Source organism: Myodes glareolus, chromosome 21, assembly GCF_982192425.1.
Source record: "Myodes glareolus chromosome 21, mMyoGla1.1, whole genome shotgun sequence".
Lineage (NCBI taxonomy): Eukaryota > Metazoa > Chordata > Mammalia > Rodentia > Cricetidae > Myodes > Myodes glareolus.
In genome coordinates this window covers 15,937,760-15,955,692 of record NC_142046.1, presented here as the reverse complement: position 1 = coordinate 15,955,692, position 17,933 = coordinate 15,937,760, and the positions used below count along the sequence as shown (strand labels likewise).

The following is a 17,933-nucleotide window of genomic DNA, read 5'->3' as shown; positions in this document are numbered from 1 at the left end:
ACACACACGGAGTAGACCTTCTGTGGGTGCAAGGTTTTCCCCACCAAGGAGGGTCTCATTCCTGAGATGAGAACTTTCTTGCTGTCAGATTCTATCTACCTTTGCCATAAAGGCCTTGCTCAGAGCCCTTTCCCTCTGGCAGCCTTGCCTCTCTCTCTTAGATCTCAGTCTTCTAAAAGAGTGCTTATAGCCAGAGGGTGGTGACACATGCCTTTAATCCTACACTTGGGAGGCAGAGGCATGCCTGGTCTACAGAATGAGTTCCAGGACAGTCAAGGTTGTTACAAGAGAAACCCCGTCTCAACTCACCCCCCTGCCCCCCGCCAAAAAAAGCGTGCTCCAGTGTCACTAGTGAGAGCTTAGGACTGTCTGTTCTACGAGGTCCGGCCCCTTCCCTGCTCATCTGAGAGAAAATGAAGCTAATTTGTCATAGAACTGATGAACTAGCAGCAGTCACATCTTCCCGAGTGTCTGATAGTCTTTGTGCACTCGGTTGTGGCGTGCTCTGTAGTAATTTCTCACTACAGTCCAAAGCCTCCCTCATCTCTGACCCTCCTTCAGGAATGGTTCACTTTTCCCCTTCACCTGCTTGCTCATGGTCCTCAGGTTCTGAGACCTGAGCAGGAAGCTCAACCTGTGACATGACATGGCTAAAGTCACATCTGTCACCTTCCATCCCTTGACATAACTGCAGCACCTCACTGTGCCAGCAGCAGGAGGGGCCATCCCAACTGGGCACTACTGAAACCAGTTTCATCAGAGGTCAGTCCTATACCACAGCTTTCTGCTCTGCTTCATGGCTCAGCCTTTATTCTACTTCTTTCGTCCTCTGCTTCAGCCTCCTCAGTACTCCCAGCAGGTGTTTGAAGTTGGTTGCCTTTTACTGAAGCCCTCTCTCAGGCATGAGGGAGGTGGGGGAGAGTGCTGAGTAAGTGGAGGAGAGTTAGCACCAGGAGAGGAGATGACCAGGCTTTGTCAGAGCTCACAGGCCTCTGTGGTGCCCACTAGAACTGAGAACCTGGCCAACTTCAGAAAAAAACCCTTCTCTGCTTTCCAGCCAGGTGCTGGCAATTCTGGGCATCTCCAAACTAACTACTGTTTTCCCCACCGAGGTTTAAAAATAAAGTCCAGCCCTATCCATTACCCTCTCCTGGTGGGAGAGCAGGGTGTGGCCTTGGCTCCTCCTCCCAAGCCCTATGCCTTTGATGTGCTGCTGCTGTGAATAGTCATTGGCTGCTTTTCCAGGAGCTGATTCACTTTTACAAGAGCTGCTGGCCAGAAAGTCTCTCCTCTAGTCCAGTGGAGACTTGCCTCCCTGTTCAAAACTGCGAACACGTTTAGCAGACAGCTTCCATGCATGAGTCTATGCCATGCTGGGTATAAGTGCCTGAGAAGACTATGCGAAGCCTGCCTACAAAGCCGTGTGTGTGTGTGTGTGTGTGTGTGTGTGTGTGTGTGTGTGTTAGTTAGGTCCTGCCCTCTGCACCTAGTAGGTGCTGTGCTGGCATGTTGGAAGAAAACAGCATTTTGAGCTGACTCAGAGGAAATAAGATTACTCCAGGAACAGAAAGAAGTAGACCCCCAAGCCCTCCATCTCTGGACTTGGATCTGCTTTGAGCCATCTACAGGTTCTACCACTCTTCCACCAATAAACTGGACACTGCTAGTTGACAAATGCACTAAGACTGGGCTCAAATCCCATCACTGTCCTACCTCCTTAGTCTCAAGGTTTCCTTGTCCACCACCCTGGAAGGTGACTGTGGGATCAAATGAGATAAGGCTGCAGAGAACCTCTGGTTGGGGGGAATGGTCCAGGTTCTATGTTGCCATTGTCACACCTAGACAACATTTGGCCATGTATGACTCTACACCTAACACGGGGGTGTGTGCACAATGGTGGGGGCAGGGGAGCCTCACATTTGACTAGTAATGAAGTGGCCTTAAGTCATTGAAATCTGGTTTTGCATAAATCAGTGTGACTTGTTGCTCTAATTTGAAAGCATGAGCCCTTAGGTACTCTGAACACTTGGTGAAGAGTCCTTGTGGGAGGAGAGCTGTCTGTGATGCTGTTTCAGCTATGATTGGGGAAGGAACTGTACTGCCTTTGGCCAGCAGACTGAGTCTGGAGCTTCCTCCTGGCTCCAGATGTGTAAAGTGAGTAAATGAGCAGCTGGCCATACTACTTAGTGCCTGTTCTGCATGGCCTGATGCAGTCTGTTTCCCAGAGGGAGAAGGGAAGGAAGGGACAGCGTAGGAAGTTAAGGCCTACCAGATCAAAAGGAGTCAACCTGGAGTGCCTGGAGCTGTCAAAGGTTCTGTTTAGCCAATAAGGAGCTACCAAGTGATATTTACTGAGTGCCTAGCAACAGGCACTATCAGTTCTGATCGTGCCTAGCCAATGAGAGATGAACGTCAGATGTCAACTGTCAGTGGATCAGAACACCTGGGTGCTAGGAGTATACAAGTCGTCCTCCCCGCCCCCCCCCCCCCCCCGTTGTTAAATAAATATGTAGGAAGTTAAGGCCTACCAGACCAAGAGGAGCCAACTTGGAGTCTGCTGTAAGCCTTCTACCTGACTCCGTTGACATCGCACCTTTTCACCCCCTTCCCGGGGGAAGACATTAAGACCCAGCAATAGGGCAGGATTCTTGAGAGAATAGAAGGCTACATCTCTGACCTGAGTTCTGCCTCCCAGGCTCTGCAGCAGTCTGTCCAGTATTCTGCCCACCCAGTGCTATTTGCTCTCAGGCTTACAATACCTGGCATAGGAAGTCTGGGGAGGGCTTCCTAGCCTGTAGCCCAACTAAAGGAGAGCTGGTACTTGGATTCTATAGCTATGCGCTGCTAGAGGGTGTAACCTAGAAGCAGTTACATACAGCCAACCTAGCCCCAGGACCTTCCGTGGCATGGATAGGCAGGGCCCAGAGTTGTCCTATCTAGTTTAGGCGTCCTAAACCTGGCTTGTATGGATAGAACATGCTGGAACTGTAAAGCTCCATCCCATGGTAGAGCATAAGAAAAACAAGATGTGGGACTGCAAAGATGATTTAGTGGTTAAGAGCATTGACTGCTCTTCCAGGGGACCGGGGTTCAATTCCCAGCACCCATATGGCAGCCCACAGCTATCTGTAACTCCAGTTAAGGGGATCTGACACCCTCACACAGACGTACATGTGGGCAAAACTCCAATGCACATAAATAATTTAAAAGTGAAAAAGAAACACAAGAAGCAACTCAGTAGCAGTTGTGTGAATTGTCTGCTGGATGGTGATATTTTTAGTTAAATGGGCTGGAAATGGTATAAATTGTATATGTGGCTCCCATTGGGCTTCTGCTGCCCAGTAAGTCCCCCAAACATCCACTATTCTCTAGAGACTAGAAGAGGTGGAGGGACAGCTTTTCTCCTTTGCAGCTTAGACTCCTTTGAACATACAGCTGCCACTTGCCTCCTCCAGTCAGGTGGTATCCTCAGTATAGTGAATGCAGTTGCTCAGGTTACAGAATTCACTCATTGATTCTTCTGTGCTTATTGATGATAATGTATTTATTTATATGTACCCACGACTGAGCCAAGAGTCCAAGGTGAATAAGACTTGGAACCCTTTGGGGTCTCAAGGGGTAAGTAAGTAGAAGCCCCTTTCCCCTAATTCTGAAAATGGGAAGGAAGACAGTAGGAGAAACAGAGACCAGCATATGACCTCAGCTTCTGATGTTCCTGCCTTGAGGATCAGACTTGTACTCAGAGCCAGGTGAGCTTCCTGACATTGACCCTGGTCCCAGATGCTTTGCCCCTTGCCAGCATGGGAAACACTTTGGAAATAGACATGTAAGGAACTTGTAAATTGAGAACGGTATCCCAAAAGTGTATATCCTCCTGTGTCCCTTCCAGATGCCAGTCTTGCCTCCAGCATAACCACTCTCTTGACTCCCCGAACAATGGCTGTGTGTTGCCTGGCTTTGTAATTGTGTAGGTCATTCAGCATATGCTTTTCTTGTGCGTAGCCTCTTTCTTCATTGTTTGAGTCATCTGTGCTGGGTAGGTGGGAATAGATGGTTTGTTCTCATGTGGGGTGGAATTCTACTTCCTGAAGGTGCCTTCATTTACCCCATATGCTGTCCCCAAGCACCCCTACACTACTACTCTTAATACTTTGGGGTGTGTTTTATAGTGAATTGGGAGCCATATCTTCAAACACATACCTTGCTCTCCCTTCCTTTTTTGTTTCTTTGTGTACTTGCTTTATTTTGCAACAAGGTCTTGTACTATTGCCTAAGCTGGTCTCCAACTCTCAATCTTTTTGCCTCAGTCTCCCTGGTACTCGGTTTATAAACATGTGCCATCATACCTGGCTTGCTTTTCCTTTGATCCACATGGGCATGCCTGCAGTGGTTTCCTTTTATGACTTTAGGGTGTTGTTTCCTGATGACAAATTTGGATGAGGACTGTGCCATGTGCCCCTTGGCCATTCAAGCATGACCTCTTGGGAGATGTCTGTCCAATTCTCAGAGTACTTTTCACCCTTGTAGTAATGTAAGTGAAATGGAAATAGAGGCACTCAGATTTGAACCCAAATCCATGGTGACGGGCGGGGCCTGCAGGTTCAGCCTCCCTCTTCATTCTACTTCTTCCACCACCACTCAGAGCCACACTGGGGCAGTCATCAGCTGCAACCTGCCTGGTATAAAGGCAGTTTTCCAGATTGCCCATCTTTCTCTCTGAACCAGCAGTTCTGTTTCTCAGAGTTTCATTATGCAAGCATATAGAGAAGTAGGAATGAGCTGTGTGTCCATGCAGCATTGTATGGAAGTTAGACTCCATCAGCCACAAGACTTGCCATCTGCCTTCCAGCAGAACATTATTCAGCTGTCAAACATGTACTCATGGGAAACTGCCCATAATGGATCTATGTTTAAACTAGGGTTGGCTGGGCATGCTAGTGCACGCCTTTAATACCAGTGCTTGGGAGCAGAGGCAGGTGGATCTCTGTTAGTTTGAGGCCACTAACAAATCTGCAGAGCAAGTTCCAAGACAGTCAAGGCTACATAGACCCTGTCTTGAAAGGAAGAAAGGATGGATGGAAGGAAGGAAGGAAGGAAGGAAGGAAGGAAGGAAGGAAGGAAGGAAGGAAAAACAAGGAGATGGGTCAATGATTAAGAACATTTACTGAACTTCTAAAGGACCAACATTCTTGTCTGTTGACTTGTAACCACCTCTGACTACAGCTCTAGGGGGATCTGATGCTCTCTTCTGGCTTCTAAAGGCACTTGTACATATATGGCACATCCCCCCTTGCGCAAACAAAACAGATTATTTAAGGGGAGCAGTTGGAGAAATGGCTCATCAGTTAAGAATGCTTGCCATTCTCCCACAGCACCCAAGTTTGATTCCCTGTGCCCACCTTGGACAGCTCACAACCACCTGTAACTCCAGCTCCAGGTGATCCAGTGCCCTCTTATGGCCTCTATGTGCATCTACACACACACACAATATGCAGACTCATACACATACACATAAATTAAAAATAAATCTTAAAAAAACAACAAGTGCAGTAAGTAATTCCTGCTTGGCCATATGAGAAGCCATGAGAGTTTCCCTCTGTTTCATATTTCTTCAGTGCTTGGGTTTGAATAATGAGCTTGTTTCACCCTTGGTGTTGAGAAAGGAAGAGGACAGACCACTTAGTATTTCCATGTTCAGCATCCACATGTGGGTGTGGGTTATCAGACAGGCCTTTGGTGTTGCAAAACTTCAAACACCACCCCCTTCCCTGTCTTCACACGAATATCTCTATGTTGAGTAAGACAGGGGGTCTTTTAGTGTAGAAATTGTTGCTTTTAGGCCTCCTCATTTGGAACCGTATTAGTATTTGCCTTAGTTAATGTTGGCAGAGGCCCGGCAATGTTACCAGATGACCATGACGGCTGCCATTTAGTAAACATTTGCTCTGAGTCAGGTCCTCTGGCTCCATCCTTCACCCACAGTCACATTTGATCCCCACAGCCATCAGAGGAGGAGGTGGGCTGCAGTTAGGCCTTTTTCTGTTGGCAAGAAGAGATAGAAGAAGTGGAAGAGGCCAAAAGAGGCATTGAAGTTAGTGGGCACACACGGGTTAGCCAGCCCACCTGACTCCACAGTTGTGCATGTCTTGCCGTGTCCACTGCTCTCCGCCCATTGTCATCTTCACTTCCTTACAGTCTGTAAGATCTTCTCAGGCTACACACTGAAAAATGAAGTCCTGTTCTCCACACAGGTGTCCTTATTCCTCGGCAGGGGACAAGGGTGCTGGATGAAGTAAGTGATCTCTAAGTCAGTGATGCAGGGCTGAGCAAGAAGCCAAAGACCAGACCTCTTGGCCGGCTGCAGGCGTTGTGAGACTGCTACAGTGAGTCCCTGTACACAGTGACCTTGACATTGTGGTCCCTGGTGTGGGTGCTGCTTAGAGGCTTCCATCTCGGTGGAATTAAGCCCTGACAGAAATCTGTACTAAGTTGGGATCCCAGCTGCTGCTGCAAGTGACATCTGAAAGGCCAGTTGATGGCCCATTTGTCAGCAGCAGGCAGAATCATTGCTAGGCCTGCTGAGGGGCAAGCTGGAGATCTAACAGTAAAATCCTGGTGCCTGGCAGGGCCCTTTGGAAGAACTTGACGAGCTTTGTGTGTTTTGTCTGTCAGTTTTGCTGAGGTTGATCCTGTGAGCAGGCTGGGTGTTCTTCACCCTCCTTCTTCTAGATAGGGGCATGCAGCTCATGGCTTGTCCAAGAAAGTGGCTGCTGTTAGTAGTACTGTCGTTGCTTACCTGAAGATTACAGTGTCATGCTCCTCCCGTGGAGAAAACGACAAACCTGGTAGTCCTTGGGAACTTCTGACTTTCGGTGTGAATGCCTCACCAAACAATGAAGGACTCAGTCTTAGCTTCTATTAATGGCCTTTCAAGCTTTCATGGATATACAGGTCACGGTACACCAGCTCTTGGTGTTTCCATATGGAGAAGGGCATTTCCCCCTGTGGTTCAGCACAGCTGTATTGAAAGTGTGTGTGCGTGCTTAGGCGTAGTCCCTGGTTGTTTTAGGTTTTACAGCAGCTGGGTCCCTTAACCTTCTGCTCTAATGTAAAATCACACATACTTGGAATTATCTGATATTAGCTGTAAAGTTAAATAAGGGACATGCCCTGCAACCTGGCAGTTTTACCCATAGGACATTCTCCTGTATGCGCAAAAGACATACTGAATATGTTGGAGCAGCATTGTTTATAAAGCCAAAAGCTAAGAACAACCCACTGGCCACTGGTAGGCAAGCAGACAAGATGGTATTACGGACAAAAACAAGGATACCTACATCATCTGAGTGATTAACTGTAGAGGGAGACTCTGTACAGAATGCTGCCATGTGCGATGGTCACAGACTTATAATTTAAACTACACATATGGATGCAAACCGTGAAAAGAGCCCAAACAACCACAGGGTGGCTACCATGACAGGAGAGTGGCAATGGCAAAGGAACTCCAGAGTGGAACCCTCCTTTCTGGCTGTGCCATCCTCATATGGCTGTGTAAAGTACAGGGAAGCAGAAATGCATTTCTCTCTCTTATTCATTTTCAGTGGCTGTGAAAAGGCAGCATGATGAAGACAACTTACAGAAGGAAGCGTTTGTCGGGGCTGCGATCTCAGAGGGCTAGAGTGCAAGCCCTTCACCGCAGGCAGGGAGCATGGCATCAGGCGGGCAGACATGAGAGCTAAGGTCTCATCTACAAGCACAAAGCATGCTTAGCGGGGGTGGGGGAGCTCTAACTGGAAATGGTGTGGGCTTTTGAAACGTCAAAGCCCCCCCCCAAGTGACACAACTCCTCCTCCTAATCCTTTCCAAGTAGTTCCATAAACTGAAGACCAAGTATTCAAATGTATGAACATATGGGGGCCATTCTCACTTACATATGAAGGTGGTGCTATTTGACAGGTAGGGGGTATGTAAATTTGACCTCATCCTCAGTAACCTGTCTACATGTGTGCAGTCCTTACATTTTTTTGTTTTAATTTTAGTCTTAGAAAAAAAAATCTTTACAAAGATGCATCTACAAAATCTACATTATAATTTCTCAGCATTAACCACAGGGAATAACAGGAGCCACCTGAGACTACCGTAATGTGGGAGTAGTTCTGCTCCCTACACCAGTGATGCAGGAGAGCCTAGTTATAATTGCGTGAATGCCTGTGACTGAGCTGTGAACAAGACTAGCAACAGTGTTTGTACAAATGCCACCTGCTGCCTCCTACTTACCTGCCACTGCTGGACATTACAAAAATGCTTCATCTGTACTTCATGGCATAGTTTGAGGGATCCTGAAAACCAATTGAAACCTTGGTTGTCACCCATCATTTAGAGGGAAAGCTAAGGACAGCCTAGTTTCTGCTGTCCTGATTTCAAGAGTTAGGAAGGTTGGTTGTCATTAAAAGCATCTCTGTTCTCCATGTGCCTTACTGGTTGTTTTGTACCAACTAAATGGCCTGAGAAGAGTGCTATATTGACAGGTCCCTCAAAGCGCCACCACAGCTTCCCAGTTGTATCCCTACACAAACTGAATTCAGGACCAGGCAGGCAAAGGTAGAGTAAGTTCTGTTACCCACTTCCTGACTTGGATAGCAGCTGGCAGAAGTGTCTCTAGTTCATGGTCAGGGGCAGCCTTGCCCTTGTGCTCCTTAGAGGGTTTTTGGTGGTTTCCACGTTGGTTTCACCTTGGTTATGATGGTTGGCTGTGAGTCTGGCCAGCTCCTTAACCCCACATCTCCCTACAGAACCCAGGGCAGCAGACCCTAGAGAAGAGGAAGTTGGCTCACCCAGCCAAGTTTTTGAGGAACTTTGACCACCACAGTAAACCCAAGAAATGTCTATCCTGCTAGACTTCCCTTCGTGTCTGCTTTCCTTTCTCTACTGTCAGCCTGCCTGGGAGAGATTAGTCAGCTGCTCTCATTCCAGCCAGCCCAGAGCCTCTCTGGGACAGGGTGCATGCCTGTTGGAGGATGTTGCAAGGCCAGCATCTGAAGGAATGGGATGGATGGAGGAACAGTGAGATGGATACAGAGGAAGTAGGTTGTACCAGAACAGGTGTGCCTCTCTCTTGTAAATGAGCAGACGAGGGTATTGGTGAAACTCCCTCTAATCAGGAGTGAGCTACATGTCAGAATTGGAGAACAACCTGATAAAGATCTGTAGGCCACATGGAAATAGGACTCAGAGTTTGTATTCATGGAAATTGTGGACAGGTTAGCTTCTGCTGAGCAGCTACCCTTGCCATGCCTGTGGATAAGTGAAGTTATACCCCAGTATACCATTTCTAGTTAAAAATCCAAATCAAAGGTGCATATGGAAGAGGGCGGATATAAGTGAAGAAGAGCGTGTCTGGCCAGGGCTATGATGTTCTGTGAGCTAGGTGCCTAAAACATGTTTTCAAAAAAGACTTATTCTGTTTACCTATGGGACTGGAGTGGTAGCTCAGTGATTAAGAGCACTTTTTGCTCTTGTAGAAGACCTGGGTTCAATTCCTAACACCCACATGGTGGTTTAAAATAACTCCAGTTCCAGGGGATCTGATCGCCTTTTCTGACTCCCATAGGCATGTATGTAGTACATATACATATAGGTAGGCACAACACTAATACACATAAAATTAGATAAATCTTTTGTTTTGGTTTTCAGAACAGGGTTTCTCTATGTAGTCTTGGCTGTCTTGAAACTCACTCTGCAGACCAGGCTGGCCTCTGCCTCCCAAGTGCTGAGATTAAAGGTGTGCACGCCTGATCACCCAGCTTAATAAACCTTTAAAAATTAATTGATTTGTCTGTGTGTTTATGTATTTGTGGAAAGTGGCTTGGTGGCTAAGAATATTTGCCATATAATCCCTGTAATTTTGACATCAGTGGATCCAATGCCATCTTCTAACCTCTCTGTGTGCTCGAGCGTACATGTACATGCGCAGGCACACACACACACACACACACACACAGATAAATAAATAAAATAAAATCTCTTTTAAAATGTGTTTCATGCCTCCAACTCACAGAATTATCTTAGCCCAGCCCAGCCTGCTTTACACATGCTTAGAACACTTACATCAGCCTATAGTTGGGCAGAGTCCTCCAACACAAACCCGTTTCCTAATATGGTACCTTGCCTGCCAAGCATCTCCTATCACTTACTGAATAAGTATACCTGAGGCCCTCTAGCCACCCAGGTTACTATAAAACCAGTTGTTTTCTTTCCCTGCCCAGTCTTGCGAGAGTGAACCATACCACGTTTGCCGTCACCCAGAAATGTGATGAGCATGGGAAGGGCAATGTTTCCTGCATGTGTTGTCAATCTTCTTCACACCATCCATATCAAGAGCATTTTTAGCCTCATTTTAAAGAGTGAGAGGGAGCTGGGGAGATGACTCAGATGTTAAAAGCTCTGGTCGCTCTTCCAAAGGACCAGGGTTCAATTCCCAGCATCCACATGGCAGTTTACAACTGTCTGTAAGTCTGGTTCTAGGGGATCTGGCATCCTCACACAGACATACATGCAGGCAAAAACTCAATGTACATAAAAAGTTAAATTTTTAGGGGGGGAAAAGCTAGGCACATGTCAGTATGTGACCATCTGACTCCAGTCCGCACTCTGCACTGTCCTCCTATGGCACGCTTCACAACCTTGAAGTATGGAAAAGTAAGTGTAAATTATAAATGGTCCTGCCCTGCTCTTGTGGGGATAGAGGGGAGAGGAAAGGCCAGAAACTTCCACTATTCCCCTTTTTCTGGTCTTACCTCCAAGGGCTGCCCCTGAGTCCTTCCTTTAGGCCAGTGTCCACCTCCGTCCTGGAGAGCAAGGGCTTCCTGTGGCTCTGGAGCACCCAGCCTTAGGCGGGTTTGGTTTGACGGTTGGAGTGAATGCTGGCGCCTCTGCTGTGTGTTGCTGATGCTTCTGGACTCCCGGGGATCTTCAGAGGCCAGAGTTTATCTGAGCCTGCCTGACTACTTAGCACGTCTTTGACCAAGAAATGGAACTTTGTTCTTGTTAAGTTGCATGTAACAGTGACGATAGTGACAACCCTGAAATACAGCTACTGTTCGTTTGTTGGGGTCAACTTTTGCTTTAGTACTGAATTGTCAGAAACTTTTATGGAGTGGTTTTTATTTTTCAAAGCTAGATAACTTACCTTCCCATGGTACACAATGATGTTTTATTCTTTAGTTTTCCCTGTGGCTCTCTGCTGTGCTGCCAGGTGGGGGGTATCAGCGACTTACAGCCTGTGCAGTCATCGTCAGATTCCAATGTCATCTATGTTCTCCCTTAGAAGACCCCTGTTCCTTCATGGTCCTTCCCCATCCTGCTCTCTTCCCTCTGCTGTCTTAGGCAGCCACTGATCTGTTTTTTGTCCTGTGGACTTACCGTTCTGGACATCACAGACAAGTAGAATCACACGATATGTGATCTTTCTTGACTTACTGTCATAGGGTAATACTTTCAAGATTATTCATATTATTGCAAGGTCGAAGCCTGGTTTTCTTTTGTATTACTAAATACCATTTCTTGGATGGATATACCATATTTGTTTATTCTTTCACAGGCACATGGGCGTTTGAGTTATTTCCACCTTTGGGCCATGATGAAAGCTGCTGCTCTGAACTCCTGTGCACGCCCTGTGGATGTTTTCCTTTACTTGTCTTGGACACATACCTACCAATGGGATTTCTAGAATGGTGTCTTTAATATTATGAAGACCTGCCGGGCGTTTGCCAGTGAAGCTATTACATTCCCAGCATCAGCTTATGAGGCTTCTAGCTCACTCAGTCCTCACCAATACTTGGTGTACCTGTTGTCTTTAGTGTTCCTCGTGTCAGATGGGTTGTTTTTTCCCTCAGTGCTAGGGATCAAACACCTGATCCCAAATGTTGACCATCTTTTAAAGTACTTTTTTTTTTAAAGATTATCCATGACTACATTGAAAGTCTATTTTTAAAAAAAGATTTATTTATTGTGTATACAGTATTCTGCCAACATGTAGGCCTACATGCTTTATATACAGTATTCTGTCAACATGTATGCCTACATGCCAGAAGAAGGCACCAAATCTCATTATAGATGGTTGTGAGCCACCATATGGTTGCTGGGAATTGAACTCAGGACCTCTGAAAGAGCAGCCCAGTGCTCTTAACCTCTCAGCCATTTCTCCAGACCTTTTAATGTACTTATTACCAGTAGAATGCCTTTTCAAATTATTTTTATTAATTTTATTTATTGTGTATGTGGTGTATATTGTGGGTCCGCACTGTTGTGTATGTGTGCACAGCATATACATGGTCTGAGGACAGCTTCCTTCTACCATGGGTTCTGGGGGTCAGATTCAGGTCATCAGGGTTGAGCCATAAGCACATTTTTTTCTCAATATCCCTTTTCAAATTTTTATTAAAGTAATTTGGGGGTTTTGTTGGTTGGTTGGTCGGTTGGTTGGATTTTTGTTTTTGTTTTTGAGACAGGGTTTCTCTTTTTGTAGCTCTGGCTGTCCTAGAACTCGCTTTGTAGACCAGGCTGGCCTCGAACTAACAGAGGTCTGCCTGTCTCTGCCTCATAAATAAATGTTGGGATTATTTTGGTTTTTTTGAGACAGGGCCTTCCTGTACTCACAGCTCACACTGGCCTGGAACTTGCAGTCTTTCTGCCTCTTTGTTCATTTAAAGGTTGTCCGCTGTTGCTAAAAGTTTTATTGTCATTATTGTTTATGTTGCAATGTTGCAAGTGGCAAATGCAGGGCCATGGATGAGTTAGGTAAGCTGTCTACTGGTGAGCTAACTACATCCCACTGGCTTCCTTGTTTGCTTGATTGGGTGTTTTTGGTTTTTTGTTGTTGTTTGTTCTTTGTATTTTGTGGTTTGTGTTTTTTTGAGACAGGGTCTGGGTGTATAACCCAGGCTGGTCGCAATTTTGTAATCTTGGTGCCTCAGCCTCCAGCTCCCCAGAATGAACTCCCTAGATGTTTTTCCTTTCTATATGTAGCCCTTATCAGATACATAATCTGTAAATACTTTCTCCATCCTATAGGCTGACTTTCCACTTCTTTGATGCAGTCATTATAACATAGATTTTAATGTTGATGGAGTTCTAACTTACCTATTTTTATTTCTGTTCCTTGTGTTTCTGGTGTTACAGCTAAGAGTGGGCTCAAATCCAAGGCCACAAGTGATTACCTATACTTTCTTCTAATTGTTTTTTAACTCTTAAAATTAGATCTTATTTGAAGCTCATTTTAGCACGCAGTGTAAGGCAGAGAGGCAGAGGTCCCAATTCATTCTTTTACAGACAAGTGCCACTTGCCCCAATACTGCTTGTTGAAATGACTGTTCCTTCACTCATTCAATGGCCATCATATCCTTGTTGAAAATCAGCGTGGACATGTGGGTTTATTTCTGGAGTCTCAGTTCTGTTCTTGGATCCATGTGTCTAAGCTATAGTACAGTCATGCCTTGATTAATGTGGCTTAATTTTTACATTGAGGCATATCAGCCCTCCAGCTTTGCTGCTTGTTTTGACTGTTGTGGGATCTCATATTTCCTTACTAATTTTAGGATTACAGTGTCAACTCTTACCAAAGGAATTAAGTAACAGGATTCTCTGGGATAATAAGTTGTTACCAGGAAATATTACTGTTGTAACGATAGTAAGCCTTTTGATCCAAGAACATGGGATACTTTTTCACATATTTTAGTTGTCTTTAATTTCAGCAGTATTTTATGGTTTGCAAAATGTAAATGTGAAATTTCTCTTGCCAAATCTATGTCCAAGAATGTCCTTTTTGATATAAACTAAAGGTTTTTACATTTTCATTTTGAATGTTTATCGCTACTGTATAAAAGTAAAAATAGTTTTTATATATTGGTGTTGTATCCTTACTGAATTTGTTAGTACTGGTAGTTTTTTGTTTTATTTTGAGACAGGATCTTATGTAGCCCTGGCTGAGCTAGAACCTACTGTGTAGATCATAGTGGCCTGAATCTCACAGAGCTCTGTCTGTCTCTGCCTCCCAGATGCTGGGGTTAAAGATATGCCACTACATGAAGCTACTGTATCTTATTTCCTTATTTATTCACTATGGTTCTGGGGGCAAAGCCTAGGCTCTGGACACACAAGGTGAGCACTGCGCTCCCCATTGAGCTCTCTTTCTACCCAGTGTTAACAGAGCTCTTCAGTGGGTTGCTTAAGAGTTTCCATCCTGCAAGTAGAGAGCTGCATGTGCTACTGCCTGCAGCGACCCCAGAACTGCACAGGCTGAGCCTCACAGTGAGACCCTGATTAAAGCTGGCGTAGAAACAAGGGTGTGCCATTCTTCCTTCTGAGCTGAGTACCTTTTCCTCTCTACTAATGAACCCTGTAAGAAATTTCTAGCACAGTGCCGACCAGAACCAGTGACAGCAGACGTCCTTGACTTGTCCGACTCTTAGGAAATCATTCAGCCTTTTATCTTAGACCAGAAGGGTTTTAGCACCTTGCTTCCATTTCTGTCTTTGCTGCCACCTCTAAGACCTGGCATTTGTCACTTGTACTCCCTACACCCAAGAATAGGAGACTGGTTACAAAGGCCTTCGCTTCTATTTCCTAATATCTACCCCTCTCTGAGTCCATGGGTGTTCTTAACTGTTTCTTTTGGACATTGACTAGATGCTCATATAGAGCCAACAAGGACATGCTGACATTTTAATACAAGGTCTTCTTAATACCCATCCTGCCTGCCTCTGTTACTCACAGTTCTAATCACCCTAAAACAGGGAGACATTTCAAAGCTCGATACACATGAGCAGTGTTAGAATGGGTCTGCGTGTGCTACCCTTTGGTTCTTTCAGGAAGGAAATGCGAGCTTAAAAACCCTAGTCATTTCCACAAGAAAGCTACAGCTTCTCCTGCCTCCTCCTCTAACAGCCAGGCCTCTGTGTTTTCAGACTCCCAGCGCTCTCATCTCTCCTCCTTCACCATGAAGCTGATGGACAAATTCCACTCTCCCAAAATCAAGAGAACACCATCCAAGAAGGGAAAGCCAGCCGAGGTGTCGAAGATTCCCGAGAAGTCTGTGAGCAAAGTAAGCTGCATCTCTAGGTATTCCTCTAGCCAGCCTGCGGCCAGCACTGGGGGCTGCACTGTGCGTGCGTTAAGTGCGCTTACTAGGGCCATCTGTGTCCCTGGGACCTGGGACCTGGGACCTCTAGGATGGTGTGTGCGTGTCCTGCTAATCAGTCCAGCCAGTGGCTTGGACAGTTCTGTATCATTCTCTGGGCATTTAAAGTAGCTCAGAACACGGTGCTCACACCTGGTGCTGCCTCCCACCCATAAGCCCTGGGCTTCTTTCACACAGGGCTCTGATGGCCTGAACCATTCATTCAGCCTCAGGGCCTGGGCTCACCCTGAATCCCTCTAAAGACATCCTCCAGCACTAGTAACCTTATCAGGGCCAGCTGAGCCAGATGTGTGGAACAGCTGTTGATTCTCATCAACCCCTCCCTCCAGCCTGCAACATCCATTTCAAGCTCTGTAGGAATCCAGGTTTCCTCTCTTCCAGGAGGCAAGAGAAAGATTTCTACCAGAGGGCTACCCTATCCCCTTGGAACTGGAGCAGCAGGCAGTAGAATTTATGTCCACCAGTGCTGTGGCTTCCAGGTCTCAGAGGCAGAAGGTCAGTGTGACATTAAGAACAATTGGGGTTGCCTTGCCTTCCACTGCAGATCTCTGGTCCATGGTCTGGGGATGGAAAAATACCTGTGGCGATGTCATTGTTTCTTAGCTGGGTGGCAACTATGGGCGCAAGTATTTGATATAATTCTTGAATACAAGCGTTTATCTGAGTGCATTGATGGGGAGGGAGCTCAGTCCCCGCAGCCAAAATTTGGGTCCTTTTAAGAGTGGAATTGAGCGGGCACTGGGGCAGTGGATGAGCATCACCTTTCCAGAGTGACTACTCTCTCCTTGAGATGCTGTCACAGCCAACTGCAAGGTTCTCAGCAAGGGGCACCTGTGTCACCAGCACTGGCACTGACAGGGCCTCTTTCCAGCCTTGCACTGAGTGCTCACCTCTCTTCCCACCATCCCTGACAGCGACAACCTGCCCTGCTTAAAAAGAAACAGAGTCTCTAGAGATGGGGAGCACTTAGCTAAAGCCACAAAGCAGTGGTGAAGTCAGGATTTGAAAGCAGACTGGTGCCAGAGCCTGCCTGGGGCTCTTTGTGGTGCTGAGGACCTGCTCCGGGGCCTCCGCAAGCTGTGTCCTTAGTCCTGGGTCTTGTTTTGCTTGAAATGTAGCATGGCTTTCTAGCTTAAGCTAGTCTTAAAGTGAAGTCCTCCTGCCTCTGTCTCCTGAATGCTAGGATCACAGGTGTGTGCCACCATACACAACTGCTATATGTCTTCTTTCGGAAATCAAGTCCGAATGTGTTTGTTAATGTCTCACAAGACTGAATGTTCATCTTGGTGCACCACTTTACATTAAAAATACTCTTAGCGGTGTAGATGAAAATAAGCTTTGTAGATGAACTGCTCCCCTGCCCATAACTGTCCAAGGGTAATTAAATGCAGAACCGTTGTCATAGCTATCAGTTTAATGTGGCTTGCAAACACCACCCTGTTAATGTGGACTAGCAGAGTGTCTTAAAAGTCTTCTTAAAGATAGAAATAAGGTTTATAAGTCCAGACATTCTGTTGGATGAATTGCTGCCTATGAGCAAGAGGGCAATACCTGGCATTTTATCAGGTGCACTACTTCAGTGTAGAAGAGCCTTGAGCAGAACGAGGATTGTTCTGTGTCATAGCATGCAGCGCACACTCTTAGAGCTCACACCTTTAACTGTGCAGCGTAACTGCAAGAGAATGTTGGTAGGAAAATTTTAAGCCATTTGATCCTGGAATCTTTTTTTTATGCATTATCCAAAGAAAGGTCATGGAGAAAATTTTGATAGAAGCATTGCCTTCACGTAATGAGGTGCCTGGAGCCCCAGCAATGCCTGAGACATTTCCAGTTGTCATCATAGGCAAGTGAAACAGGAGCTGCTGCATATGCAGGAGGTAGGGGCCAGCAATGCCTTGAGCATCCGGTAGCAGCAGGGTGTGTTCTCCAAGGCCTTGAATGTTTGTAGTGCTGAGGTGAGACCTGCCCCATAGCTGGAAGTGCAAGTATACCCTGGAGGGAGGGTAGAGCTCACCCTGCTCATCACAAGGCCCTTAATGAGTGTGGACTGTTGTTTAGTACAGGCCCCAGGATGGAGCCTGCCACAGCCCATAGGTGAGAGGACAGTGTCCAGAAACCTGTGGTGTGGGAAGGTTGCTGCTACTTGACATGGCCTACTGTTCATTCTCTCTGTCACCTCTTACAGAGCGTCTGCATTTGTGTCTACGTTGTCCCACTCGTGGCTCTCTCTGTTAAATCACAGGATTTGAAGAGCAGGAAGTAGAAGTACAGATCCCGACTATTGCTGCTTCCCGGGTGCAGCCGTCTGCCCTGCGCTTTCACACGTCTTGTTTTATTTGTTCTGTTCTAGCCATATGGAGAGAGCTTTGTTATTTCTAATAGATAGTGTTGGCTATGGTTCCAATTTTCTAATTAAGTCTGTTTTGTCCACTTTATTCCACTGTCTTTCCAGCCTGGTTTCATCTAGACACAGTAGTCTTCTCATGGGAAAAAAATTATCAGTTCTTTTTCAACCCTTTAGCAAGCCTAGCAATGAGCTATGGATTGTTAAAAGTAGCAGAAAAAATTTAGTCCCATCCCAAAGCTGACCATCTCTATATGGTCAGTTAACAGCGTCCAAAAGTGGCTCAGAACAGGTGAGTTCTCTAACTCTCTGGGCAGCTAGACAGCAGCTAGAGCCAGGGGCTCTCCTAGAAACTCCTGAAGGGGTTTCCCTTTCAGCTCTGCAGCTCTCAAG

General features: G+C 46.2%; 1 protein-coding gene across 7 annotated transcripts in view; it reads left to right on the top strand.

Moving 5' to 3' along the window:
* Rapgef1 (Rap guanine nucleotide exchange factor 1) overlaps positions 1-17,933 on the top strand; it is a 119,108-nt gene that overhangs the window by 44,594 nt on the left and 56,581 nt on the right. For 5 of the 7 annotated variants that reach the window (XM_085681439.2, XM_085681438.2, XM_085681442.2 and 2 more), the window contains exons 2-3: positions 14,964-15,100; positions 15,578-15,691. In XM_085681439.2, coding sequence (XP_085537565.2) covers positions 14,964-15,100; positions 15,578-15,691 — 251 coding nt within the window. The remainder of the gene's footprint in view (positions 1-14,963; positions 15,101-15,577; positions 15,692-17,933) is intronic. The other 2 variants (XM_085681440.2, XM_085681441.2) reach the window with 1 other exon arrangement.